This window comes from Acomys minous (genome assembly GCF_964271855.1).
Source record: "Acomys minous genome assembly, chromosome: 19".
Lineage (NCBI taxonomy): Eukaryota > Metazoa > Chordata > Mammalia > Rodentia > Muridae > Acomys > Acomys minous.
This window is the reverse complement of record NC_140499.1, coordinates 36,039,033-36,066,970: the sequence shown is the minus strand read 5'-3', so window position 1 is coordinate 36,066,970 and position 27,938 is coordinate 36,039,033. Positions and strand designations below refer to the sequence as shown.

At 40.6% G+C, this 27,938-nt stretch overlaps 2 protein-coding genes across 14 annotated transcripts in view; one reads left to right on the top strand and one right to left on the bottom strand.

Annotated features, from left to right (window-relative positions):
- MED12L (mediator complex subunit 12L) overlaps nt 1-27,938 on the bottom strand; it is a 315,424-nt gene that overhangs the window by 17,004 nt on the left and 270,482 nt on the right. For all 12 annotated transcript variants that reach the window (XM_084768339.1, XM_084768345.1, XM_084768347.1 and 9 more), the window contains 8 exons: nt 27,488-27,597; nt 27,143-27,278; nt 26,204-26,365; nt 24,177-24,539; nt 22,230-22,386; nt 16,337-16,569; nt 3,190-3,279; nt 1,426-1,655 (listed from right to left, as the gene is read on the bottom strand). In XM_084768339.1, coding sequence (XP_084624465.1) covers nt 1,426-1,655; nt 3,190-3,279; nt 16,337-16,569; nt 22,230-22,386; nt 24,177-24,539; nt 26,204-26,365; nt 27,143-27,278; nt 27,488-27,597 — 1,481 coding nt within the window. The remainder of the gene's footprint in view (nt 1-1,425; nt 1,656-3,189; nt 3,280-16,336; nt 16,570-22,229; nt 22,387-24,176; nt 24,540-26,203; nt 26,366-27,142; nt 27,279-27,487; nt 27,598-27,938) is intronic.
- Nucleotides 26,544-27,938, top strand: part of P2RY12 (purinergic receptor P2Y12) — a 47,871-nt gene continuing 46,476 nt past the window's right edge. For both annotated transcript variants that reach the window (XM_084768364.1, XM_084768362.1), the window contains exon 1: nt 26,544-26,710. The gene's annotated coding sequence lies outside the window, so the exon portion shown is untranslated. The remainder of the gene's footprint in view (nt 26,711-27,938) is intronic.

Sequence of the window (27,938 nt, the reverse complement as noted above, 5' to 3'; positions counted from 1 at the left end):
AGATGTGACCGCATGGGAAAAAAAAAGACCGGTAAGCAAATATCCTACTTTGAGCCAAGTAGCAATCGTGTAGAAATTGCTTTTCAAAAAATTAAATAGTTGTCAGCAGTAAGTTAAAATGAATAAATATTTCCTTTAAGGCAGGCTAAAAGCTGAAGGGCTGAACAACTGTATCTCATTACCTCTCACATATCCCTGTGAGGTCAGCAGTTTTATTATCCAACTTCAAAAATGAAGGACTGGAGATAGAGAAATGACTAAGGTCATCCAAAGAACAAACGACACAGGTGGGATCTGAACCCGTAAGTCTTGAGCACTGAAGCTCCAGTTATGGAGCACTGCTACGCTACTACTTACTATAAACAAACAAACAAACAAAAAAAGACAAACGCAATGCATGGCTTACAAATTAACTTGTGTCCCACAAAGTGCTACCATCTACCTTCCTAATTTTCAGAGGGTCATTATCTTGAGCAGACATGTAGCTAGTCACTGGTGGTAACACATGGGAGCTACACGGTTATCTGCTATACAATGTAGAACTTTACAAGACGATAAGCAATAATTTTTTTTTTTAAATCTGTGCAACCTATGAAATGGCCTTTTGTCACTAGGACTAGGTACATAACGCAATTATCAGGTCTTAAAATCTAAGCAAAACTGCTGGGCTACCTTGTCAAAGCAACCAGAGCTTTAAGCGGCAACAGAACATCCAGTTGAACACAGAGCTCCTGTAAATATCACATCTCCGCATCACCGCACAGACCACGAACCTCCAATCTAGCCATGTTGACCATAGCTGGCTAATAAGCACTTGAAGTGTGACTAATGTGTCTGTACAACTAAATGTTAAGTCAATTTTAACTAATTTAAATTTAGCTATGCGTGGAGAGCCCCTACGACAATGAGCAGTACAGACACACTCCCAGTGAAAGGGATGCGATTAAAACAAGAACCAAAAGAGCTGGTTGTGGGCCATCTCCGAGGTGGAAAAAATGGAAACTAAGTTATAACAAAAGTTTGCTATAAGCACCACCTACAATTACTACTACAACACAAACTGTATGGTATGGCTCCAATCAGCAAATTCTAGTAAGCCACTGCTAACAATAACCAATAGTTTTCTCAGATACTTTTAATTAAAAAAAAAAAAAAAGCTTTTGAAAAAAGAAGAAAAGAAAGAACACTAGAACTAATACACTGGTATCGTCTGAAAATCTCACACAGCACTCAGTGGAAGAATGAGTGAAAACTCCAGTGTTTTTGAATGAAAAAATTTGGAATTTCTACTGCATGTTGATAAAAATGAGATGTCAGGATGCAAATATAGGAGCTCAAAAAATAGTATCAAATGCCAGGAAGAAGCGTAACAAACCCAAGGCCGAGAGGGTTTACTACTATTGCAATTACTTCAACAGGTATCACCTCTGAGAGCCAGCTACGGGCTGCAGGTATGGCGAGGCCTGCTGCTGCACATAGCCACTTGGCTGCTGTTGAATCTGTCGGAGTCTTTCCATCAGCGCTGGGCTGGAATGTGTAGCTGGATAGGCCCTGGAGTTGTAGCTGGGGGAAAGGACCACACCCCCAGGCTGCTGCTGAGCTGCCTGCTGCAAAGGCATCTGTGTTCCATACATTGTGTAGCCCTGGGGCATGGTCTGCAGGAAGGCACAAAGAGAAAAAGTCAGTGCTTCAGTTAACATCCATATCCCCATCACTAAGAACCATGAAACAAAGGTAGCCTTGGGATGTCCAACCCAAAAAGTCACTATTCTGAAAGGCTGGGATGATTCAAAATATGAGGATGGCTACTCTGCAGGCAAAAAAAAACAAAAACAAACAAACAAACAAACAAACAAAAAATCTAGCTGGAAATTATAGAAAAGACTAGTTGGATAAGGGTCCCACAGAAATGTCTACTTCAAAATAAGTAAATAATCATTTGGATTTTAATTGAGCCACTCATTTTTGGGACATGAAGGGCATCTTTCTATTTAGAAATAATAACCAGTAAAACATACCTACACTCAGTACACAGACAGCATCAACATTCAACAAAACCCAAACAGTATCAGTATCATTTCCAAAGCTGACTGAACGAGGTGCCATGCCCCATGGACACTCAAGCAACCGAGCACTGCCTTCCAATAAGTCCAGGTACCTACTTCTCTAAACCTTGATCCCTTATGTAAAAGACAAACATGGGAGTTTTCAGGATCGCAAGCTACAATTCACTGAAGAGAATGTTGTCTGTTTTCTGGAGCCTCGAAACACCACATGTTAAAGTGGTGTAAGGAGTCTGACTCTAAAGACAAGACTAATACACAACAGACACTGCAGCCGCAGCCTACAGGAACCCAGACTCAGGACCTACGTAAGACAAACAGGGTTCTCCTTTCAGTCGCACACGTGAAATGACTTGCTGGCCCCAATACAAATCTAGTCATCCTACCAGACCTTTTTGTATAAAAGGAAAGAAGTAAGGGTGTAAGGATGCAAAAATAATAAAACTTTAGTAGAGATGGGGGTGGGGAGATAAAGGTCTAGGTTTTTTAAAAGGGTAAGTACACCAGCTGTTGAGCATATACTGTGTATGTTACAACGTGTGAATATCACACTGTACACTGCCTTGAATCCTACATCTTTCCTCTTGACCTTACAGAAAAGGAAGCTAGACTTGGGGGAAAACACATTTCAGGTCATCTGTGACCTGATTCAAAGGACTTCTACCTTTACTCTTCTACCATGATTCCTCATGGAAGTTATCTTTGAATATAACATTTTCCCTATCAAATTATACCGTTAAACATTTTATCACAAATAACTCTGAGATTATTAAACATTTTAATTAATTAATTAATTAGAGATATGGTCTCAGCTACAGAGCTTCAGTTGGCCTCAATCCTCCTGCTTCTGCCTCTTAGGTGCACATTATATGTGTGTGTCACCACTTAGATCAAGTGCTTCAACATGTATTAGCAGCAAAAAGAAAGATCTGAATGTATTTACGTATTTAATCTAAGAACTTCCTGATCAGTTTTAAGACTTAGTCAACAATTACTGTTCTGAAATCATGAAGTAGAAGTACTTAAAGTCTACTTCAAGTTGGTAGCCCGTTGCCTTAATCTCCGACTCCAAATCAATAGCATTCAACACCAAGGAGTGCCTTTGCTTCAAAGCAAATGTGGGTACCTGTGCTTGTTGCAGCCCTGGATACTGAGGGAGCTGAGGGGAGGGCCGTGCCTGTGCAGAGAAGAGAGCAGCCTGGTCCCCTGGCTGGCCCTGGAAAACAAAATCAAGAGGAACCTGTACCTCAAAGTGCTTGAGTTGAGCTTCTGTATGAAGAACTTAGAGATCTCAGACTGCATTTGCTGCTATTTCCCACCAATCCCCTATGGGAGTAGACTACTGAATTTTTCTTCATAGTACACATGTCCCCAACAGTAACACAAACATGAATGTAAGCATAATCGCTCTCAGTAAAGAGTTTCTTAAATGACGCTCACAGGACTGGAAGGGCACAAATGCTTTTCCGGATACTGGAGCGTCTCTTAAGTGTGACTCTCTAGTCACAGGCACCACCCAACTCCTGTGCATAAAAAGAAAAGAACTCACGGTATACCTTCATCTCATAGGAAAGTCCCATGGCTTCTTTGTTTATTTACTTTTTCAAGACTACTAAAAATCATTATGGAATACACCATGTCTCATGGGACAATACTGAAAATTATAATGCTAGTAGTGTTTATCTCAGACATTGGGTGACAGATGCTTGTTGGCAAATAGTAGCAAAAGTTATGAAAATTTAAGAAACATAACTATGAATTACGTTCTACATAAGAGAATCATCAAAATTACTCAGGTAAAGGTGTTGCAAGCTTTCTAAGAAGCATGGGGAGGGCTGAAGAGATGGCTTAGTGGCTGAGAGCACTTCCGGATGACTCAAGTCAACTCGCAGCATCAACATGGCAACTGAGAACTGTCTAAGCCCAGATCTAGGGCATCTGACATCCTCACACAGACACACACAGGCAGAACAGCAATGGCATAAAAATTTTAAAAATCATAAATAAAAGCATGGAGGAGAAAGTAAAATACCGTTTGACATTCCGGAATTCATGCCAATCATTTAGAGGTAAAGACGAGCTATCTGTGTGTGAATATATGGTGTGCCGTCCCCCCACATCCAAGTACAGCAGAGGTCTATAGCACTGTCTCTGAGAAAACAACATCACAAGGTAGTCAGCAGTCCCCTCATTGTTTTTGAATAGCGTTGGCATCATATACATCATACTAGAAGGGAAATACCTTAACCACTCCTTACCACACTAAAATGATTGTTTTCCTTCCTTCCTTTCTTCCTTCCTTCTCTCCTTCCATTTCCCCCCAAGAGAATAATGCCAGGAACATACTATGTTCAGTATTTTAAAAGGCAATGGAATGTTTTTAACTTGAAAGATTTCACAAATGCTAAGCAAGAACCACAAAGTGAATAAAAGATGTTAAGGTGGTAGGGATTGTTTTACCTGGACAAAGCCTAGCATCACCTAAATCACAGAGACCAGGACCACAGAGGCAAGGAGGGAGCACGCCCAACAAAATGGGGCATCTGAAGTCTTAGTTTCCTTCCCTGTTTCTGGAAATATCAGGATAAAATTAAAAATCCTGATAAAATCAACCTAAAGGAGACAGGATTTATTTCTGGTTCAGAGTTCCACATTAAAGTCCATTGTGGAAACCCATGGTGTTTCCACGGTGGAAAATTCATGGTTTCTCCATGAAGCAGCTGGTCACATTATATCCACTTAGCGTGATGACTGCAGACATACTTTCTCCACATTACAGAGACCAGAGCCTCCTAACTCAGGGTCCTAGCCCAGGGAAAGGTCCCACCCACAATTACAATCCTTCTTCCCACCCCAATTAACATAACCAAGATAATTCCCCACTGATATGCCCAGAGGCCCATCTCCCAGGTCAACGCAGTTTTTGTCAAGTTAACAAATAATAATAACCATCATATATGACAACTATGATTAAGTTTTACTTCCAGAAAATACTGTAAGCTTCATAAAATTTATTTTTAATCAGTTCCCAGCACTGTGCCTAGCATATAGTAAGAGATCAATAATGCCAAAAATAAGGTTTAGAAATCCGTAGTTAAGTTAGGATATATACCTCAGCACAAACATATTACCAAGTCCTTTCTAATTGCCTCATAGTTTTCAGTACCATCTGTTGTTTTAAAGCAAACCCTCCTATCTGGGGCTAGAGCACATGTTGCTCTTGCAGAGAACCTAGGCTTGCTTCCAAGCACCCACGAAGGGAAACCTGGAAATGAAAAACTTAGGATCTTTGAGCAGTGATCTCAGAGGCAAGACTCACCAACAGAATACAAGAGACAGATAAAAGACACGGATACATCAGTCAAAGATGAAAAGGGTTAAATAATAATAGACACCAAGGACATTCAGAGAATCATAAGGATATATTTTAACAACTTGGATTCCACCAAATTGAAAAGCCTAAAATAAGGAGATTTTTTATGTATACCATTTATTAATATTAAATATAAAATGGATAAGCAATTTAAACAATCCCAGAAACCTTAGTAGAACAAGAATAATTGAAACTCTACCAACCAACCAACCAACAACAATAACCAAACAACTACAACAACAAAACACCCAAAACAAAACAAAATAAAAAAAACAAAAACAAAAGCACCAGATAGTTTTAGCAAAGAATTCTACCAGACTTTCAAGGATGAACTAACAGCAAAACTCCTCAAAGTATTTCATACAATAGAAACAGAAGAAACTTTGCAATCTACAGACTCAATGAAATCCCATTCATCAAAATCCCAACACAATTCTTCACAGAATTTAAAAGGACAACAGTCAGCTTCACATGAAAATATAAAATCCTCAGGATATCCTGAGCAATAAAAGAACTGCTGGAGGTAGCACCAACCCTCAAATCAGACTGCACTATAAAGCTCTAATAATAAAAAGAGCATGCTATTAGGAAAAAAACAGACACATTGGTCTGTGAAATCACATTGAAGATCATGACATAACCCACAAACCCACAGATACCTGATTTTTTTTTTCTAACAGAAGACAGAAAGCCACCCTGAAAAAAAGATAACTTCTTCAATAAGTAGGGGTGGTCAAACTGTTTGGCTCATGTCAAGGATGTAAGTAGGTACAAACTTAGCATCCTGCCCCAAAATCAACACCAAATAGATCAAAGACCTCAACATAAGGCGAAATCCTCTGACTCTGACAGAAAAAAGTAGGGAATAGCCTTGAATTCTCTGGCGCAGGGAGAGACTTTCTGAACAGTATACCCGTAGCACAGGTACGAAAGCCAACAATAAATGGGACCTCATGAAACTTAAAAGCTTCTGTATGGCAAAGACACCATCATTTGTACAAAGCAGCAGCCTATGGAATGGAAAAAAGAGTTTTACCAACTACACATCTAAAATATACTACACACACACACACTATGTGGATTTGGAGGATGTGGAGTAAGAGGAACACTCATCTATTGCTGGTGGCAGTGATAACTTGTACAGCTACTATGGAAATCACTGTGGCAGTTCTTCAGGAAGCTGCAAAGCAGATCTATCAGAAGATCCAGCTGTACCACCCTTGGTCCAAAGGACTAAGAACCAAGGATTCAAAGGACTCTGCATCTTAGTCCTGAGACACTTTCTCAACCATGTTCATTGTTCCCTATTCTTAATAGCCAGAAATTGAAAACAGCCTGGATACCCATCAACTGATGAGTGGATGAAGAAAATGTCACACATCTACACAATGGAGTATTACTCTGCTGTTAAAAACAATGACAACAATGGCCAAAACAAACAAACAACAACAACAACAAAACCCCTGAAATCCTAAAACTTGCAGGTAAATGGATAGAGCTAGGAAAAAAAAAATCCAGAGTGAGATAACCCAGACACCAAAAGATAAATATGGTATATATCCATGTATATGTGGATGTTAGCTGTCAAGTCTTCAATAAGCAGTCTATTGTCCATATAACCACACAGGTTTAAGTATAGAATAAGCAACTGGGGTGTAAGGAAGGATCTCCTGAGAAAGAGAGATTAAAAAAATAGTTATGGGTGAACAGAGTCATGTGGAGGAAAAACCATTAAAGGATCAGATGGAGAGTGGGGAGAGGGGATGAGAAATGGAATATGGGGAGGGAAATATAAAACAAAGGACTATTGGAAGGGGACTGAATACAACAGACACTTCATAAAATATATACATATAGGAACATGATCTACGTGAAATTAAAAACAAAAACAAAAACAAAAAAAACCCAGGAGAGAAACAGCCCCAGCTGGACATCTCTCATCATCAAATGATGAGAGCCTCCAGTACCAGGAATAGGTTACATCTAATAACACCACTACTGTTACTAATAATAGCCACAACATAAGCCGGGGCTGTAGTGAGTCACCTCACAACAACAGTTTCACCTATGACTCTTGATTTGGAAGTTATTGAGTACCCATGGCTGAAGTAATACACATGACGTGAACCAAGAGCTATGGTCATCACAGCAGACTGGTCTCTTCTGACTACAGAAAACAGACACAGAGAAATATTATGAGGTCCTAGTGACAAGATACACACATGTGATGCTTTTAGAAAGCCTTCTCTTGCAATATAACTTGACTGAAATCAACTGAGAGCTGCACTGATTGCTAAACTGTCTGATGCATTCCAATGTGAATAATATACTGCAAACTGGCACTTTGTCTACAACATAGTTTATTAACTATACTCATGAAATTCCTAAAATAGGAGAACAGCAAAAAGCAGGATAAAAGGAGAGAAAAATATGACTTCCTATTTTTTGTTTGAATATAAAAAAACAAAAAACTTTCTTTTGACTTAAAGCAAAGTATCTTGTATGCTGTAATATCTTTTCTCCCCTACATTAAGATGAATGGTTATCAAATGTTTCATATGAATTGTTTTCTTTCAGACAACATTATCAACCTAACAATAATAATGTTTAACTCAGGCTTTCAATGAATAAAATCTTTACATGCTTGCTTCTTCCTAAGTGAAAAGGCTCAAGAAAAATTAAGAGTTCAGAAGCTCTTTCCAAACTCTGGTTTACCAAAACAACTATTAGAGAAACTTCCTGTGCAGCAAGCATGTAATTAGCCGAATATTTTCAAAGTTGGAATGTGCAAATAAAGGTATTACACCAATACAGAATATATCATCTATCAAAATGCCACAAAACAAGTTGACTTACACTCACTTCTATTGCTTCTATTCCAATGTTTCACGGATTCCTATTGTAGGCTGGGTACCTGATATAGAAACCTGATAGTAATTTAATGCAGAGTATACATTCTTGACGAGCTCAGGCAAAGCAAAAGAGATGAAATATACATGTACTCTGCATCCCGGGAAGAAAACAGAGATGATGAACTTTGCTAAGAATCTGGAAACAGGTAGTGAGTAGGATGGGACAGTATGCTTATGCAATAAGGGTGTATTACCTAACCAGAGGCCCACTGTCTTGCATCAGCTGATAAATCATGCCACACGTTCCTCTATTAACAATGCAAATTACCACAGAGACAAGCAAGAGTTCAGGAACAGAAAGATCCAAAACTAAGGACTGGGGTAGAGTTACACCCCTGTCTGTGCTTTCTACACCATACACGCACATGATAAAGATCAAGAGGCCATCAGGAGGTAAACGCTCAGAAATTCCATTAGGTTTGGCATGGTCTGTGCACTCAAACACAAACTGAGTAGTAGTAATGACATGAACTGTGTAGTTATTACACATTATAGAAGAAAAACCTACTTTTTATTTCCATGTCCAAAGGACAATGCTATGAAAGTTTACCTTATAAGAATGAAGAAAGAGGAACTGACAAAAGAAAAAGGAACCAACAGGAAGGGGTTATCTTTAGGCTGTCAAAGTCTTCTAGAAAGGAAACAACAGAGTTACAGAAGCCCTACAAAAAGGGGACAGGGGGAAAAAAAAACAGCAGAAAATATAGGTAATATTTTTAAGCTCATTATGCACTATTATGTAGGAAGTCAAAACACAGGTTCTATAAATTTTTCATTAGTTTATGCCAAATGACTGGGGGCTCTGATATATAATATAGGAATATTCTTGTGATAAAATAGTAATACACCCTGAAAGTTAAATGGGGGTTATTAGACCCAGATATTTGCTGTGACAAAAGGATTTTGGGACCCCATTCACTAGCTCAGGACATTTGGGTTACACTAAATAGACAAGACAAGGAATAAAACAGTCAGTGGGCCACATATTACTGCATGAAATTAATTAGTTCCAAGCCCAAGAAATATAAGTGAAATACAGCATTAGGCTGATCACACACTCAGTCAACCACAGTGAACAACAGACATAAATTTACAGTACCATCATTGCTTACAGACTGACAGACTCTAGAAATAAACAACTAATGACCAAGTGACTGTCCTTGCTTCATCACATCACACTTGTGTTCCAAGAGATGCTGGTGACTAAGATGGTCCGGCTTTCACAAGCCTCCTGAGTTCTAGGGATAGACACAAAAAACAAAAAACAAACAAAAAACCCTAGAGCTTTGCTTTACTAAATATCATGCTGAATGAGAGGAATTTCCAAGCAAAAATGATCAACCTCATCATTTTAGGTGTCGGTGTGTAAATCGCTGAATTTGCTTGCTACGCTGGTCCTTGGTTCCAACATCCACCTTCATAACAATGTTTCAATTCTTTGTACTTTATCCCATTTTTTGCCCTCTTCCATTAAAAAAAATAATGAGCTATATACATTTTCTATATGCTAGATCTTGTCACAAACCAACTGTTTTATGCCAATGCCATCATTCAGCAGAAACACAACATATTAATAAGTAAAAGCCCAAATTTCAGGTACATGGCTTCTGCCAAAAGACACAGAGTAACATTTACATCATCTGTATTGATTCAGTTGCTGACTCTTCCTGGATTCATAAGCGTATAAACATGTGTCTAAGTGACACTGAGTAAATACATTAATGCTAAGTATAAAAATTCATCAATTCTTCAGTAAGACTGTTTTGTCTAGCCTTAACAAAAGACTATCATTGGAAGTATGCTCAGTTCACATGACCTAGACATTTATGTAACAGAAAATATGAATGCCAAATGCCAATTTAAAAATGGATAAATTTTCTATCATCAGGAAAAATGTAATGCGACTCAGATATTAGCAGCAAAAATGCTAAAGTACAAAACAGTAAAACACATGTGGGGCATCATTTATGTACTCCATCAGATCTCTGAAATAATGCAGGAAAACATTCACATTGATGGGAGTCAAGGTATGCAGTGAAAACACCAAGCATTCAAGGGAGTGGTTGCTGCGTAATATAAAGGGAAGGACATGAGAGGAAACGCAAAATAAGGAAAAGCCAAGATGGTAGAACACTGTTATTTAATAAAACAACATGAGAAAAGAACATGGCATTTCTTTTGTCTGTATTCTTAAAATATACAACTGGAGAGAGAATGGGGACAGAGGGAAAAAAACGAGACAATATATTCCCAAATGATAAAACCTATGCCTAAGGTATAATATTAATCACTGAGCCATGGGTGGGTGGGGGTTCAAATTGAATGGCCAGAGCAATCCACAAGCTGCTTATGTGTAAAGTCTCACGAATTGACAGTTATCAACCACTTACCAGCTCTAGGAGACTCTGCTTTTGTCTTCCTTTCTTCAACTACCTACCTCGATAATTATAAATTTGCTTACAAATTCTTATAATGCTTGCAATGACCAGGCATTTCTTTTCCCTGTCAAACATCTTCCCTTTGTGATCAGGAAAGTGATCTATTACCGAGAGCCTATGGTAAACTGCTTTTTGCCATTGTCTCCATAAATTTAAGCTCAATACATCTTTTGTCTAACATCCTTGTATTTCTAATATAATAACTCTGGCTTCATTATTACAAACAAGGGCAAAAATAGTTTTATACATCAAACAAAATCAGGACAACATAATAGCTCAAATTGAAGCATACACTTTTTTCTTGAGTCAAAACTAAAGATTCCTTTGGTAAATCCCTTCCTAAGGTGATTAATATTATAGTGGTGGGAAAAGTTTTGCCTGCTGGAGGGGAATACTACATATAAGAAACAGGTAAGGAAAAACAATTCACACAGAACTTGTATTATAATCAACATTCTATATTTTATGATATATCTCCCAGGACATATAGAAAATAAAGTATGATACAGCTAACATAGAAGCTGAAATGAGGCCCTCTAGCGTCCCATGACAGGGTTTAGATAATAAATACGTACTGCCCTAGGAAAGTAAAATGACTGTCAGGAAATCATAGAACTGTTCTTACTTAATCCATTCTACTGCTGCCACAGAGCCAATGTGGTGATCTTATTAGATATAATTAATGTAATCATACAAGTAATACAACTGATATGTTTTTTTTATCACAACTGATAAGTTTTTATCCACGCTTAATGAGAAATGTACTTAATAAAAAGGGTAAATGTTAAATAAGCAAGGTGTAAGCAGGATGCTAATAAAACAGTAAGATAAACATAGTATCTAACATCTCTGAGCACCCACCAGGAGCTAGCCACTGCTTCATGGGTTGCTGTCTGCATCAAATCATGAGTTTCACAATCACACTAGGCCTGTATTGGCAGCAGCTAATGGGTGAAACTGAGGCACAGAGCTAGTGTGTAATAAAAAATAGCCAGTGAACAAGAACAGAGGTCAGTCACTTTCTTGATGAAGTCAAAAATGGAGCAGAATAAATAAAAAGAGGTTTTTTGTTTGTTTGTTTGTTTTGTTTGCCAAACCATCTTTGTTCATGTTGGGGGAGGGGAAGCTATTGCTGTAAGGGACACTCAGATACAATTATCAGCATTGCATCAAGTAGTTAAATTCAAACATTTTGGTGCCCCCCTTTCTGATCTCTCTTCCTCTCCTCTCCTCTCTCTCCATACATACCCCAACTCTGTCTCTCTCTCCCTCCCCTCCTTCTCCCCTTCCCTCTACACGGTGTCTAGAGCTGCTTCCAGTAAACCTGCACTTATATGCCATAACTTCTTCCTGCCCATTAGCTCATTCTGTTGTTTAGATCAATCATTGTGGTGATTTGAATAAGTATGGCCCCCACATGCTCATATATTTGAACGCTTGGTCACTAGGGAGCAGTGCGGTGCTACTTGAGAGAGATTAGGAGGTGTGGCCTTGGTGGAGAAAATGTGTCACTGGGAGTGGGCTCTGGGCATTCAGAAACCCAAGCCAGACTGGGCACATGTGCAAGCTCTCTCTCTCCTCTCTCTCTCTTTCCCTCTCTCTCCCTCCCTCTCCCTCCCTCCCTCCCTCCCTCTGCCCCCCCCCCCCCCCTCTCTCTCTCTCTCTCTCTCTCTCTCTCTCTCTCTCTCTCTCTCTCTCCCCTGCCTGGAGATCCAGGTGTAAGAACTCTCAGTTCCTTCTCCATGTGTGCCCGCATGTGCCACACTCCCTGCCACGCTGATAATGCACTAAACCTCTGAACTGTAAGCCAGCCCCTAGATGTTTTTCTTTATACGAGCTGCTGTGGTCATGGTGTCTCTTCACAGCCATAGGACAGTGACTATGACAACTGCCTATCAGGAGAAGTGGAGGGGCCCACCATCCCACAGCAAGCACCTGAACACCACACAGACAAGGCAAGTGCATCTTGTTTGTTTCTTCGGAAGGGTTCCTGGCCATATGGCTGCATAACTATGCATTTCTCTTTCTCCTGAGGGGGGTTGGAGATTTAGCTCAATGGTAAAGCATTTGCCTAGGCAGTTGCACAAAGGCCTGGGCTCAATCTCCATCAGAGCCCATCTCCTCCCTCAGCCAACACAGGGTGAAGATGGCACAAAAAAAAAAAAAGCTGATCTGTTAGGAAAGTGCTGGATACTTCAAAGTTGTTTAATTGTGGAAGAAGGTGAGGGGCTGGCTACACTGCAAAGCTGATTTACTATCTGAAGACATTAAGGTCCTTGAAGGATAAAACAATTAGGATGAAGAAAAGAACAAAACAAAGTGAAAGTGCTGGCCCGGAAGAATCAGTAAGAAAACACACAGCCCCTGTGCATTTAATCAGCACTATTCTGCAGGGGACAATTGACACTGAGCTCTGTTTGAGTGCTGGGAGGGAGCCACCAGAGGTGCCTTTTAGGTCATAGGCCTGCATGGATGTCTTTGACTACAGGTCTTGGTAAACTCCTCAGTTGTTCTGGCTTTGGAAAGGGAACCTGTAGAGGAAGGCACATTCACCTGGATGCCAGTGACCTTTCCTCCAGTGCTCAGAGCCACTCAAAGCTGAGTTCAGCAGTGACAGTTTGAAAGTGGGCTACAATTAAGAAAAGCTCAGAACTGTGATATAAGAGCAAGCAGATGTGTAATAAAAAAAAATTGGGGCAAATTTAATTAGGTTTTATTTACTTTAAAATGGAGACAAGTTCATTTTAGCTGAATGGTTTATCAGTTCTTTGTAACATTTTGAATTCCCTCTTGTTGGAGGTGGGTCAGATGCTATGTGTATTGATGCTAATTGCTGACTTGGAAAGTCTAACTGCTGCCTTGAACTTTGCCTCCCTGATTGGCTGAATAAAAGGCCTGCACCTGGGCAGGCAGAAGGAAGGGGCGGAGCAAAGGCTCCAAGGCTTTCAGCAGACAGAATCATGGCAAGGAGAGGCAGACATGGGGTAGAGGAGGAGGAGCATCCATGGGGTAGAAAGAGCCCTGTGGCCCAGAGGAGGAACTCCGAAGTCCCACGGGAAAGAAATGGGCCAAATGAACAACCTTAGCAAGTATTTAGGGATTATGGATGGCAGGTAAATCAAACAAATATTGAGAAGCAGATGGCAGGGAATGGAGGCTGGACAATAAATGAAGATGACTTAGGAGGCCCTATCTGCCCTGCCCCAGGTGAAAATAGGCTATTAAAAATACATCAGGTGTCAGGGTCTTTACTGATTATAAAAGCAGGTTAGTTAATACCACTATAATAATTATAAGCCTAATAATAACACATTTATTAGGCTATACATTAAACCAACAGCAACATCCTAATAGAATTTGAAGCAAGAATGATTCTGTCTGCTTATCCTCTGAGAAAGAATAGCTAAAACTTTAATGAAGTTTTAAATGGCTTCAAACATGTTGCCTATTTAAGCAAAATGTATGTATGTATGTACGTATGTATATAAATATAAATATATATAAACACACACACATAATGCATTTTTTTCCTCCAGTTCTCAAAATTTATGTGTAATAAGCAACTCTGGCCCATCCTAGCTGATATCCCGGAGTTTATGCAGTTGCTGAGCCAGGGAATAACAAGCCCATAATAACATCTGTCTACCATCCTCACACAGGCCACTTTAGAGCTCAGCTTAAAAAGACAACTTTTAAGACTGCACAAAGAATCTCCTCACTTCAGCTTCCTGTCCCCAGGCAGAAATGAAGATGTATTGAGTTATGCAGGAGGCAGGTGTGATAAGGCAAGACTGGGGTAACTCAAAAGCATGGGAACCCTGGCTCCTGTAAAGTTTTCTTGTTGTTCTTAGAGCAGGGAGCACATGTAGGCTGGCGAACACATTTACAGTTCATCACAGAGTTGTGGTAGGATCTAAAATGCGATTGCATTTAAAGTGCTCATCACTGTTTGGGCATGGTAAGTGTTGGCATTCTGCTTCAGTCCACCTACCCATGATGTCATCGCTTACCTGTGGGGGGCTGACGGGTACGGGGGGGGGCCCAGGGGGGGGGATTGACCCTGCCCAGGGCCATATAAAAGGACAGACCCTCCACATGGTGTCTCTCTTCTTCTACTCCTCTCTCCTCTCTCCCTCTTCCTCCCTCTCTCTGGGGTACCCCTTTCCCCCTTTTCCTTCTCCCCCCTTGCTCATTTAATAAACTCCTCTGCCTGGTACCTTCTTATACCTTATCATCTTATCTTACTGCCTTCATCTGTAATCATAACATTGGTGCCAAAACAAATATAAAAGTAAGTGCTCTGTTAGTTTTTATTATCAGAACAGTGCGACTGGAAAATAAAATCCAGAAACTAGGAAAAGCGGCTGCAATCGTACGTCACACTTCACTCAGATGCACCTGCACGGAATCACAGGTCTCACGAGTCTCTATCAAGGTGGGTATATGTATGTCATTTTCACCACTGTGTACTCAATATAACCGTAGTGTAGAAAGAACAGTGACTTATAGGGCATAAACATCAGAAACATGAATCACAAACCACACTCAAAAGGCAGCCAGGCACATGGTGAGACACTTCTTTAATCCCAGCGCTCAGGAGGCAGAGACAGGGGGATCTCTGAATCCGAGGGCAGCCAACCTTGGCTACATGGCATGTTCCAGAAGAGCCATACCTATATGGTGAGACCCTATCTCAAAACACCAAAAACCAAAACAAACAAAATAACCAAAAAACTTCCACACCCCCCCACTCCCACTCCCTGTAAAACACACACACACACACACACACACACACACACACACACTAAAACAAAAACAAACAAAAAGCTAAGCAAACAAACACAAGCTACATTTACTATCCCTGTGCTGGGTGTACACTTGAGGGTTAAAGTGCTTACCCAGCATGTCCAAGCCTCTGGGCACAATCACTAGCACTTCACACATACACACTGCCCACTATTTATAACTTATTGTTTGGTACAGCTTTGTTGAATAACTCTTAAAGCAATGAAGGAAGAAAACATCAGGGCTTTAGAGGCACAAAATCAAAGTAATATACCTGAGGGTAGTGCTTGAAAGTAGTGCTAAGCCCAGAGGTGGTGGCACATGTCTTTAACCCCAGCACTTGGGAGGTAGAGGCAGGTGGATCTTTGTGAGTCTGAGGCCAGCCTGGTCTACAGAGTGAGTCCAGGACAGCTAGAGAAACCATCTTTTAAAAAAGAAAGAAAGAAAGAAAGAAAGAAAGAAGTGCTAAAATGAATTCAAAACACTGCAGTAATTATTATATGGAATGGAGCCTGGGAAGGTCACCTCAAAGGCTAAGAGGCCTACTTCTTCTGAATGATTACAGAGTCCTAAGCACTTTTGGCTTCCTCGCAAGGTCAATATGAAATACAAAAGAGAAAAGAATATTCAAAAACCTGTACAAAGGAAGCATCCCTCTGTCCACACATATACAGAGCTATGCATGCGGTAAGATCATGCATCATGCCCCAATCTCAGTCCTAGCTAGAGGAGGGCACTGCATCAGGAGGATGGCTCGGGACAAACCTGTTGGAAAGGTCGAGTCTGGGCTTGCCTGAGAAGCCGTTGTTGCTGCTGCTGCTGCTGTTGCTGCTGCTGCTGCTGTAGAAGCTTCATCTGTAGCAGCTGCTGCTGAGATGTGACCGCATGAAGGGAAGGTGGCTGCAGCATGGCGCCTGAGCGTCTCTGCAGCATGTTGGACAAAGCTTGCTTGGTATTGGTTGGGACAAAGGAGCCTGCGGGGTCCAATCTGGAGCCACCTATAGAAACAACCAAAAAAAGAAGGCTTTTCAAAGGCAACAGGTGTTCCTCCATCACACTTTTCTTACTTTATGAGCAAGATAGAAAATAATATACTGCCTGCCAATTCCAAGCATTGACATTCTGTTAAGACCTTTGTAATTTCCTTAAGATAAAAAGCAACGGTATGCAGGAATAATAGTACTTTAAAACTGCTACATGGGAGCTGGAGAGATGGCTCAGAGGTTAAGGGTACTGACTGCTCCTCCAGTGGTCCTGAGTTCAATTCCCAGCAACCACATGGTGGCTCACAATCATCTATAATGTGATCTGGTGCCCTCTACTGGCCTGCAGGTGTACATGCAGGCAGAGCATTGTATGCATGATAATAAATAAATAATAAATCTTAAAAATAAAATAAAATAAAACTGCTACATGGAGGCTGAACTTCAGTGGATAAAATGCAATGCCTGAAACAAAAATGAGTCGGCATGGAACTGGTGGTGTGGGGGTGTAAGCCACGCACAGTGCCTTATACTCTATTTTGTAAAGTTTCACCAGGCACAGAACCCTCTGTAGTTTAGGCAGAGCTGAAGGCTGTGTTAGTTTACCTATTACCTTAGCAAAACTGAAAGGCCTAATTTGTAAATGGAGAAACTGGAGAGGAGCCTCTCATTGGAGAAGGAGGAAGGACAAATAACATCAAAGTTGTTTGATAAAGCGTCAAGAAAGTATACTACTTTATATTTTTTTACCTGAAATCATATACAACACATATACACACCTTCAATTATGTCCCTTAGGCTGACAATGCTCCCCACAAGAACCTAGACTCTAACAAATAGCCTAGTACCACGTATGAAAAATCTCCATTCAACTTGTTGGTTAGGGTAGTACAAATGACTTCAAAACGAAATAAGCTATTGGCTATTGGCCCTGGCTACCTCTCAACGGCTAAAGACTTAGGGCATAGAATGTAGATAATCTGAACTGGATTTAATGTGAGAGCTTTCTCCTTCCTGTGGTCTAACTTCCATAGCACCAGAAAGGACTATGAACCACGGCAGTGTCCAGCGTGGCAAGATAACCAGAAAGGTGGAATGGTGGTTTTCATATGTTGGTGGTTATCAGCAGCTATTGGATTTAAGGAGAGAACTCACACATGATACCAGAAATCTACCCAACTACCATGGGCTAGCCAGGTCATGGATCTTAGACCACCAATTAGCCAGACCAGTCTTCTTCCTTACTTTCTGAATTTTTTTCTGATAAAGGGTTGTTATCACCCTTCATCAGAGAAGCTGCTCCTTATAGCAAATAGAGACCAGAACACACACACACACACACACACACACACACACACACACACACACACACACACACAAGCAAACAAACAAACAAACAAAAAATACCACTGGACACAATTCAAAAGATTAACAGATTGTGGGAGGCTAGACCCATTAGATACATCTACAACATAAATCCTGTATCTAAGGCTCAGGGAACATCATGTTTTAAAGGCTGGAGGACCAGCCTCCACAGGAAAATCTCTCCCACCTTCCAGGTCTGAGAGCTGAAAAGGCTTACTGTTGTCCTAGGGGACAGTCAAAGACTGAGGACATTTGCCCTCAACCAAGTCATACAGATCGCCAAGGACAAGAGTAGGCTGGCTGTCCAGATAGCAGTCAAGTCACTGCCATTTTAAATAATACAGAGGTCGGGTAGATTATAATCCTGCTCAAACGGTTTTGTTGTTGTTGTTGTTGTTGTTGTTGTTGTTGTTGTTTTCAGATCTCCATTGGTGTTGAGGGCTAGCCTGGGCTTTAACAGCAGCAGTTAAGCAGTCAGGCCTACTTCAGTCAGTTCCCTGTTACAAGGCTGGAACAGGCTGCCTGGTCAGTCCATTCATATGTAAAAACCAGGCCTTGCTTTTCTAGAGCTACTAGGTCTCCTGCTGAGGAAGGCAGAATCACAGACAGGGTTACCTCCTTTATAGGCTTCCCATCAAAAAACAAACCACAAACAAAAACAAACCACAAAACAAGTTTCAATGTGAAAACAAACTCTAGCTATTATGCTGCTACTACTAACTAAAATTTTACTTTTTACTCTTCCCTTCTTTAAAAGAACTTGACTTGTGATCACTGCTCTCAGGGATCAACCCCCTATGTCTCATGGTAAATGATTTGATGCAGAGGGAAAAACGGTTTAAAGTTGTGCAGGTCTAAGGAAGTGATCTGAGGTACGGAAATACAAATTGTGAGGGTCTAAGGGAGTGGGGTTGGGCTGGAGAGATGGCTCAGTGGTTAAGAGCGCCGCCTGTTCTTCCAAAGGTCCCGAGTTCAAGGCCCAGCAACCACATGGTGGTTCACAACCATCCATAATGTAATCTGATGCCCTCTTCTGGCATACAGGATTATGTGCAGGCAGAATACTGTACACATAATAATAAATAAATAAATCTTTTAAAAAATTATATATAAGTGCAGGTGGAAGAGGTCTGAGGAAGTAATTTAAGGTGTGTGAAACATGAGCCTTAAAGATGCTACTTGACTTCAATAGTTTAGAGTTCTGATAAGGTGGTTATCTAGCCTTGGTAAAACACTGGCTACTGTTACTATAGTTACAGGCACAAAAACTTCAACTTCCTTTTTTTGTTTTCTAAATACAGGCTTAAAGTGCTTCTAACTGTGCTGAAAATTTCTGTCATACACACACACACACATCCATATATATCATATGCATGTATGTGTGTATATATATATGTACACACACACACGCACACACACATACACACGCTCACTCTCTGGACAGAGTTGAAAGAGTGTTCATGCTTTTAACTCAGAACCATACATCTGGGTACTCAAGCTTTGCTACGGCTCAAAGGCGTGAGTCTACCCCAGCTGTTTATAGATACTTGTTAACTTTTTATTTTCTACACAGAGCATTGCAAACAATGGTAATGCTAATATATCTAAAACTTTTATCTCTTTTTGTAAACTTTAAAAAAATTCACATGAGCTTCAGAGAATCCCAGCTTTACTCCACAGGGCAAATGGACTCCAGATGAGCACTCCTGTCAGTCAACAGGTTAAAGCTTCCCTGCCTACTGCCTGTCCCTGGGGATGGGCTCTTTCCTTCCCCTGGTCTTGAGGCCTCTTTCTACCACCATCCCTAAGTACCAGGACAACAGGCCTGGAAATTTCAAGTGTAATAGCCAAGATAAAGATTTCCCCTAAGCTCCTTAACTTTACCTAGTCTATATCTACCAGCGAGGATTTCCATTTATCTGAGACCATCCGGTTATCAACTGAGTCTGGTGAACTGCTCCAAAAACAGCATGCCTGCACCTAGTCCTACAGAACTGGGAGGCCCCGGATTGCTAAAAACTGATATAAATCAATCCAGCCAACGTGATTGCTTTCTGTCTCTTCAGACTGTGTCAGCAAACCCAGATGCTTCTGGCCAATGCCCTCTACAGTGGCCTGAATCCTTTTCCCTCCTAGCCTTTGAACAGTAGGACTCCAGCCTTCTGGGGACCCAACAACATCATCCTAATTTCAGCTGAAAAACATTTACAGACAAGATTACAAAAGGATGGAATGTCACATCCAGCGGGAACTCCAACTCCCCGACCTCCAGAAGGCAGGCCAAATATAGAAAAACTGAGCTCAGCCCGGAGCCTAGAAGACTTCTTGGTCAGATAAAAGACAGCATTACTCAGGAACTCGGGAAACTGGTCCCCATCTACCAAAATGAGTCACTTCCCTTACGTGTGGCAGAAGGAATATGTGGCCACCTGCGGTGCCTATTAGCATATCTCACTGGCCTCCTGGACTCAGTACCTCCTGGACTCAGTACCTCCCTTGGTATCACCAAGTCCAGCCTAGCACTCTAGCACTTCTCACCTCTAGCTCCTAGGCTTCCCTGCCCCAGATACTCCTTACAGCCCTGCTAATCTATGTTCTCTCTCTGCTCCACTCCTGCCTCTCTTAGGATGCTTTTGCCATTCTCTCTCCCCTGCTTTTCTCCCCTCACTAGCAGTTATCCTTGGCCATGTGCTGTCCTGGCTGTGTTCAATCTACTTTCTCTCTCTCTGCTCTGCAGTCTTCCTGGTGCCTGTGGTGGCTGTTCTTTCTCTCATGCCTACAGTAAAGACCTTCCCCCTTACCCACACAATAGAATGGTCATGCTGTCAGTTTATACAGCCTTCAAGTCCTGAACTCAGGTGGTCCTCCTGCCTCAGCCTCCCGAGTGCCTGAAACTATAGGCGTGTTATCACCATATGCTGCCAACAGTCTATTACCCATAGAACACCGTTACGCACACTAGAACAAAAGCACCTGTCTTCCCAGAGCTGCAGTCTGGAGTATGAAGGTATGTGACCATGGAAGCCACTTAAGCTAGTGATGCTATACAACAGAAAGATGGGAGGGAAACACAGAGAGGAAAAGGATGTACATTACAACTTTGAACAGAGCAGCTGGCTGGGTTGGACCTCACTATGGAAGTAGTATCAGACTAAACCCTCTGGAGGCAGGTAATGAACCCTGCAGATGGGAAGCACCAGTACAAATGTAAGGACGAAGGAGATGGTCACATCATGTACTGAACCTGTCTAGTGTCTGAGCTATGTTCTAAAGGCTATAAGTGTATTTTTCATTAAATGTAAATGTAAATATACGTGTATGTACATATAGGTAAATTTTATGAATATATATATGCATAAGCACAAATTAATTTCTTTATCCTATAAAAACATTTTTCCCACTAAGTTAATTTTTAGCTAGCAAATATTTTTATCTAGAAAAATATTCACTTGGATTATAAGATGTACTTGGAGCTTGAACCAAAGCAATACTATAATCAGGAATAATTACTATGAATGTGGTAGTTTTCAGTGTTATTCTGTAAATTTACTTGCCAAACCAAACTTCCAAGCTGCTTTGTAATTTAACTATAAGATTTACAATGCAAAATAAAAAAATGCCTGGCATAGTGGAGCATATCTTTAATCCTCGTGAGGCAGAACTCTGTGAGTTCAAGGCCAGCCTGGTCTACAGAGTGAATTTCAGGAAAGCCAGGGCTGTTACACAGAGAAGCTCTGTCTCAAGAAAGAAAGAAAGGAAGAAAGAAAGAAAGAAAAGGAAGAAAGAAAGAAAAAGAAACAGAGAAAGAAACAAAGAAACAAAGAAAGAAAAGGAGGAGGAGGAGGGACAGAGGGATCATACAACACTGATCTTTTACAATACAAGTGGGAATTATAGCAAATAAAAATACCTGCATATTTTATAAGCATAAAACTTTTATCAACTTTCTATCTGGTAGCTCAGCCATAGGTAGTGCAATCTCCTTCCAACAAATTCTACAATGCACACACGTAATTCCAGCTACTCATTATCTCATTACTAAAGAAGACAAGGTCTTGCTCTGTTGACAATGCTCAGTGATTTTCCTGTCTCATCCTCTACTGTAGTAGCTGGGACAAGAAGGGCAAGCTAGGAGGTCTAGTGAAGCCTTATCTTATATTGCAGAAGAAGAAAAACAAATGGTGAGGGGTAAGGATAATGAAAATATCAACTGAGTACTGGCTTATCCAAATTCTTGTTTTGGAGAGGATAACCCTTAAGAGCAAGTGGCTGCTCAGCATGCTCAGCAGTGTTACCTGTCTCATACCTACCTGGATTTAGGGACTGATTCTGCAGGAAAAAGCTGGGTTGCTGAGGCTGGCTCACGAGGTTGTAACCCCACAGTGCGGGCTGTGGGTGATGCATCATTTGGGAGGACATAGGTGAGTAATTAGGAGGCACTCGGTATATGTTGTTCTGTTGGTATTCCTTCAACAGAAACATTAAAAAAATTAACTTCAATGTACTACATAGTTAACCAATATAAATTCTTCCTGTTCAGTGATATGAGATGACCCCATTCCAGAACTCAAGGCTATTTTTTTTTAAAGAGAAGAGAAAATAAATCATAAAAAAAAAACATTTCCTGAAAAATACTCATTTGGATTAAGTTTTCTTTCTTTCTTTCTTTTTTTCTTTTTCTTTTTTTTTTTTTTTTGAGTTAAAAAGTACTTAGCTCAAGAATATTCACCTAGCACATACAAGGCTCTAAATTCAATCTCTGTTAGCATCTCCCCACCACCATCACATACGAAAAAGAAAAGTATATTCCTTGCAACAGACATAAGAAAAAACAAGCAAACAAACAAACAGACAAAGAAAAAAAGCCAAAAGTGCCTATCTGATACCAACACTGAACAATGCATGTAACTGAAAGAAAACACCTGTTGCAGAGACTACTGCTGGCCGCATCTTGGAAGGTCTTAACACTGGGCCTGGATAGGAACCGTGCCAGAAAGGCCCATAGTGCTTCAGAGTTGCTCTGTGCCTACACAGCATCTTACCCACAGTTTTCAAGGCAGCACTCAAAACAGGTAGCGAATCTCCAAGTCCCCATGCCTTCTCAAACTCTTTATACCAGACACAGACTCTAAAAAGAATATCACATCTGGGAGTCTCAACTCCCTCATCACCTATCCTTTTTCTGGCACGGCCCTAGAGGATTAAAGGACAGTGAAAATCTCAGTATCCTTCAATTTCACGAAAGGATGTAATCCAACTGGGAACAGGGACCGTCAGGAGGCGGGTTCTGAGTGTAGTTAGTTAAGGCTTTTGCGTCCACATGGCTTGGAGGGCCCGGGTTTGGGAGAGAGCGCTGGTATTCAGGGAGCATCTGAGGGTGACAGCACCCGTCTGTAAAAGTGTATCAATCACCTAAGAAGAGCTATCATTTAGGATGAAGCGTATTTGGGTGTTGACACAGGTGACTGTAAACAACAATTGCTCATGAACTCTGAGCGCTCTAAGTACTTCCCCCTTGCCAAGCAAGAGCATCCTGCGTGCTATGGAAAATGACCTGCAACTTCTCTCTCAAGTAAAGCCAGGTAGTGCTATTTTAACCCCAACAGAATGCTACTTTAAATACTGCATCTCATAAAATAATTTCTGAGTTATCATCTAGTAAGCATCTGGTAACTGGAAAAGGAAGAGGGGAAAGTGTGAGATGGTTTTAAGCTAGGTTTATTTTATAGGATCTGAAAAATATGTAAAAGACCACTCAGTGGGGTAGAAGATACAGCAGTCAAGAACAGTGTCTCAGGACCACTCTGGTGGGTAAACCACATGCGAACTCACTCAGAGAAAAGTAGAAGGAAGTTTTCAATGTTACCTCACTGTAAACGCCAACCAATCAAAAATACGATATTCAAGCACCCATATTAATAAAGGTGTTTAAGAGAGTGGAATCATAGGCCTCTGAAACATTAAAGTGTCAAACCCAGGGAAATTATGAGGTTTATTAACTCACTATTATTCACTACTGAAGTTAAAAGTTAAATAGTTATTAAAAGTGGAGAATGGAAAATCAGAAGCTTTAAATCTGGCACTCGTGAGAAGTCAGGGAGTGACGTTTCATTTACTAGTACTGAAGCTTGTTAGGGCGCTGCATATCAGAAAGCTGGTGACATCATTAGTACGGTTTCTAGGAGTACAATTCGGCCATGGGTAAATCCCGTCCTAGATTCTAACGACCCGGACTTTTCCTTACATCCCCCACTCACATCAACGCGTGAGCTTGACTTTGTCTTACGCTTCCTTCCCTTTGTCTTCTTCTCCTCGTCAGCTGTAGTTTTCCCTTGATCCGACAGCTCAGCTGACTTCCTTTCTGGTTCCTGAGAAACTGGAGATGTGGGCTCTTCCTCTTCCTCCTCAGGAGGTAGGGGCAGTGGCTCGAGGTAGTAGCTTCGGGGCTTCGGCATGGTATGTGTGTGGTACAGAAGGAAGTGGTGCTGTTCCTCATACTTTATCACCTTCCGGTCCACTCGGACTGTGCCAAACCAGGCCCAGGACAGAGGAGCCGGGTTCTTCTGACCCTCAAACAGGTCCCAAGGGGACACCTTCTGCTTTGTAGAAACCTGGAGACCCTGTGGGAAAACAATGCTTCCTGACAACACAGTTTGGCCCTGTTCCCAACTCACAGGACAAGCTTGCAAGAATGCAGTTAGAACGAGCTTAAAGAAAGGAACATTTAGGTCACATGAACTGGAGTTCTGAACTTTGGGAGTTCAGCTCTCTACTTCTTTGTAGCACCTGATACTCCCTTGAGGCACTGAAAGGTAGTGCAGAACATTTTACTATAAAATGACATTTTCTCACTTGAGAAAAAGTACTTTCCTGCAAAGTTGGCCTTATCATATGAAATTATAACCATTTCAGGAACCTATTATTTTTAAGATGATGCAAAATTTCAAAGTCATTAGGTAGTTTCCCTCTGACTGCAGTCATATTCACTTCCATCTAAGCTATACAGACTTCATTTACTCTGCATACTTTCATATACCTAACATGACAGTCTCTGAGTAAAACGTTATGAGAGAAACAGGTACAACACAAACCAAGTCCCTCAATTCCGAGTTATCACTCCTGTTGTCCAATAAGGAATTCAATTCTCTGTCTGAAAAATAGAGCGCTTTTATTTGTAACATTAGTTGGTGACATTTTTTTGCTACCTTCTCAAGTATACCAATTCAAAGACATTTGTCCTTAAAAATGGCCACGGTACCTTCCCCTCAACCGCCCTGGATGTGAGCCCACATCTTGCCTGTCTTCCTCTTTAAGAGTGACTTCTTCTAACTGGTGACCAATAATGCTACCACTCCCTGCCGTCTGCCATGTGATGAACGCATGTTCCTGAGGAGAACTCACATCTCAACGGATCCTGGATGTCTGCTGCTAGAAAGGCCAAATTACCCTGAGCGTGACTACTGGCCTTTTCTTTTTCCACGGCCACACTGCTATGGTATTTAGGCCACCTCTGAATCCTGATGGCATTGCTTTCCCTCTTCTTTCTTGCCTTTATTTAACTCCCCCACCTGTCCTATACTTCTCAGTACAACTTTTACTCCTTCAAAGTAGTCTGCGCATCAACTATTGCGGGAGCGCTTCTCTGACTTCATCTCCCCTGCCGGACTTGACTGGTTCTCCACTCAGTGCCTCCCAATCCTCTCTGAACCATGACCCACAAATCCCATCGCATCTGAAAGTGCATACTCTTCCCATCTCTGTTGCTGCAGAGTGACTGGCTACTTGGTGTTCCCTGAAAGAACACCATTCTGCTATTTTAAGGAACTTTCTAAAGTGTCTTATATAAAACAAATGTCTGTGTAATATCACTTCACTGAGGATATGTGGTGTTGTAACAGAAGTTTTATTTAATATAGCTTACTCAGTATTGAAAATTATTTATCAGTCGAAATTTTTCTTATATAGACGGACTGATTCCTATCCTGAAGTAAAATCAGAATTGGTTTTTACTTTTATTTTTTTTTATACTAAGCTTTTACCTAACCTTTTTGGTAGATTCCAGAAATGTACTTAAGTCCAGATAAGCATTTTAAATGGAGATCTTCAAGGATATGGCTTCATTATGATGCCAATAACTATTATGCTTAGATGACAAAAATATATCCTTGAAATTTAAGAAATTAAATTAGGATGTTTTGTATATCCTCAAAGAAGGTAAGAAGAGTAACTTGGCTTCTATACTAGATATATTTACATATGAGAAAAAAAAAACATTTACTCTTGCCTGTTTTTTATCGATGGAGTCAAATCCAGCAATTTTGTTTCCCTTTGTGTCGATCAAAGAGCCCATGGGTTCACAAGTGATAACATCGCATGTCTGCTTTGGCAAAGGCAGCAACTGCCGAACTTTGTCAATGCTTTCCGACCGCTTGTCTCCTAGTTCTTTCTAGAAGAAAAAGAAAAATCATAAAAGCAAGCGAGCAGTGAGGCAAAACTTCTGACTTTACAATGAATGCAAAAGTTAAGGAGAAGGAAGTTCCCCAATGACACATTTCCTTTTTTTAGAGCTAGTGTGTCTTTAACCCTCAGCACAGTCTATGGACAGCTGCAAATCAGACTGATGAAATGTTTCATTTCTTCTATTCAAGTAGAAAATAGAGTACACACAAAGGCAGGCTTGTTATACAAGAAATATCAGAGTGCTGAAATGACAAAACCACAGTGTTATTTGCAGTCACACAGCAGGAGCTGCAGCACGGACAGTTTCTCCTATCCAGGGTCAAACCGCAAGGTAACCATCCGTTATTTTGTTGTAAAGTCTTCAGATTATGTATTTATGATATGTATTTACCACTTATTTCAAGGGCTTGGTGGGTTATCAAACAAGTCAGATTCACGAATTCAATGCAAATGCTCATTTTTCCACTTGTATGCGCAAATCCAAGCACAGATTTAACAGAAATCTGACACTGGAGTTTTGGTTATATATCTGATAATGCATTTCTAAATTTCTTAAAAACTAACCATTCTTTTAGGAGTAAAACCTATTAGAGAAAAATCTTTCAGATAACATATTTGTAATTTTGAAGGGCTGGCAGCCTAGTTATGGCAACAAATAATCACATTATGGTGACTGAACTACATGTATGAATTAACGAGTAGGAAATCAGACAGTTATTCATAGGCAACTTGATTTCAGAATAGAGGCTGATCACAAGCTTACTTTCAGTTTCTTTACCAAATTCATGTATGCACGTTTGTTCTCTTCAGATCCCCCGGGGGAAGCATTTGATAGGTCAGAAGCCAGTGTCCCATTGATTAAAACACCCAGCATGTCAAGAACTGTTGTGAATAATTCACTGAGAGGAAAGAATAACTCATTTTATTCTTAAAAAACAAAATCAGGATACACGTAATTATCTAAGCATTTCCACTAAAAGTGTTGAGTTTTTAGTGACGTCTAAGTTGATTAAGTGGCAGAATTTACTGTCAGTATATCAAGGCTTATATCATGCATGCATGCAGCAAAAAAGTTTAACACGCTAAAACAGCAGCAACAACCACATACTTGTTAGTGTGCATGTCAACAGTTCCTGAGGTAATTATCTGGAGGAGGAGGACGGCCCAGTCGGTGGTCCCCTGGGTGCTCCGCTGCACCGTGTCAAACATCCCTCCTACCTAGCATACAAAATACAATAAAGGATTTGTATCTCCAGGAGAAAACACTGCTTCATCACTATATGTGACCAAATATTAATTTGTTAAAAACAAAGGAGATGTTAAGAACTGGCTCTTGCTAAACACTTTATGAATTATCCTATAGCCCATCTCACTTAGCTATGTGTTTATCACTATTTTTGGTTCTTTCAGTGTAGTATAGTCATTCAAAACTTAACAAAAAGAGTAATATTTGAATGTGGGCACTCACAAGATTAGCTTTCTTTTCTTATCAGTCTCCCATTGTTAGGCCTAACTGCGATAATAGCATCAACACTGCTTCATATTCTGAAAATTTGTGA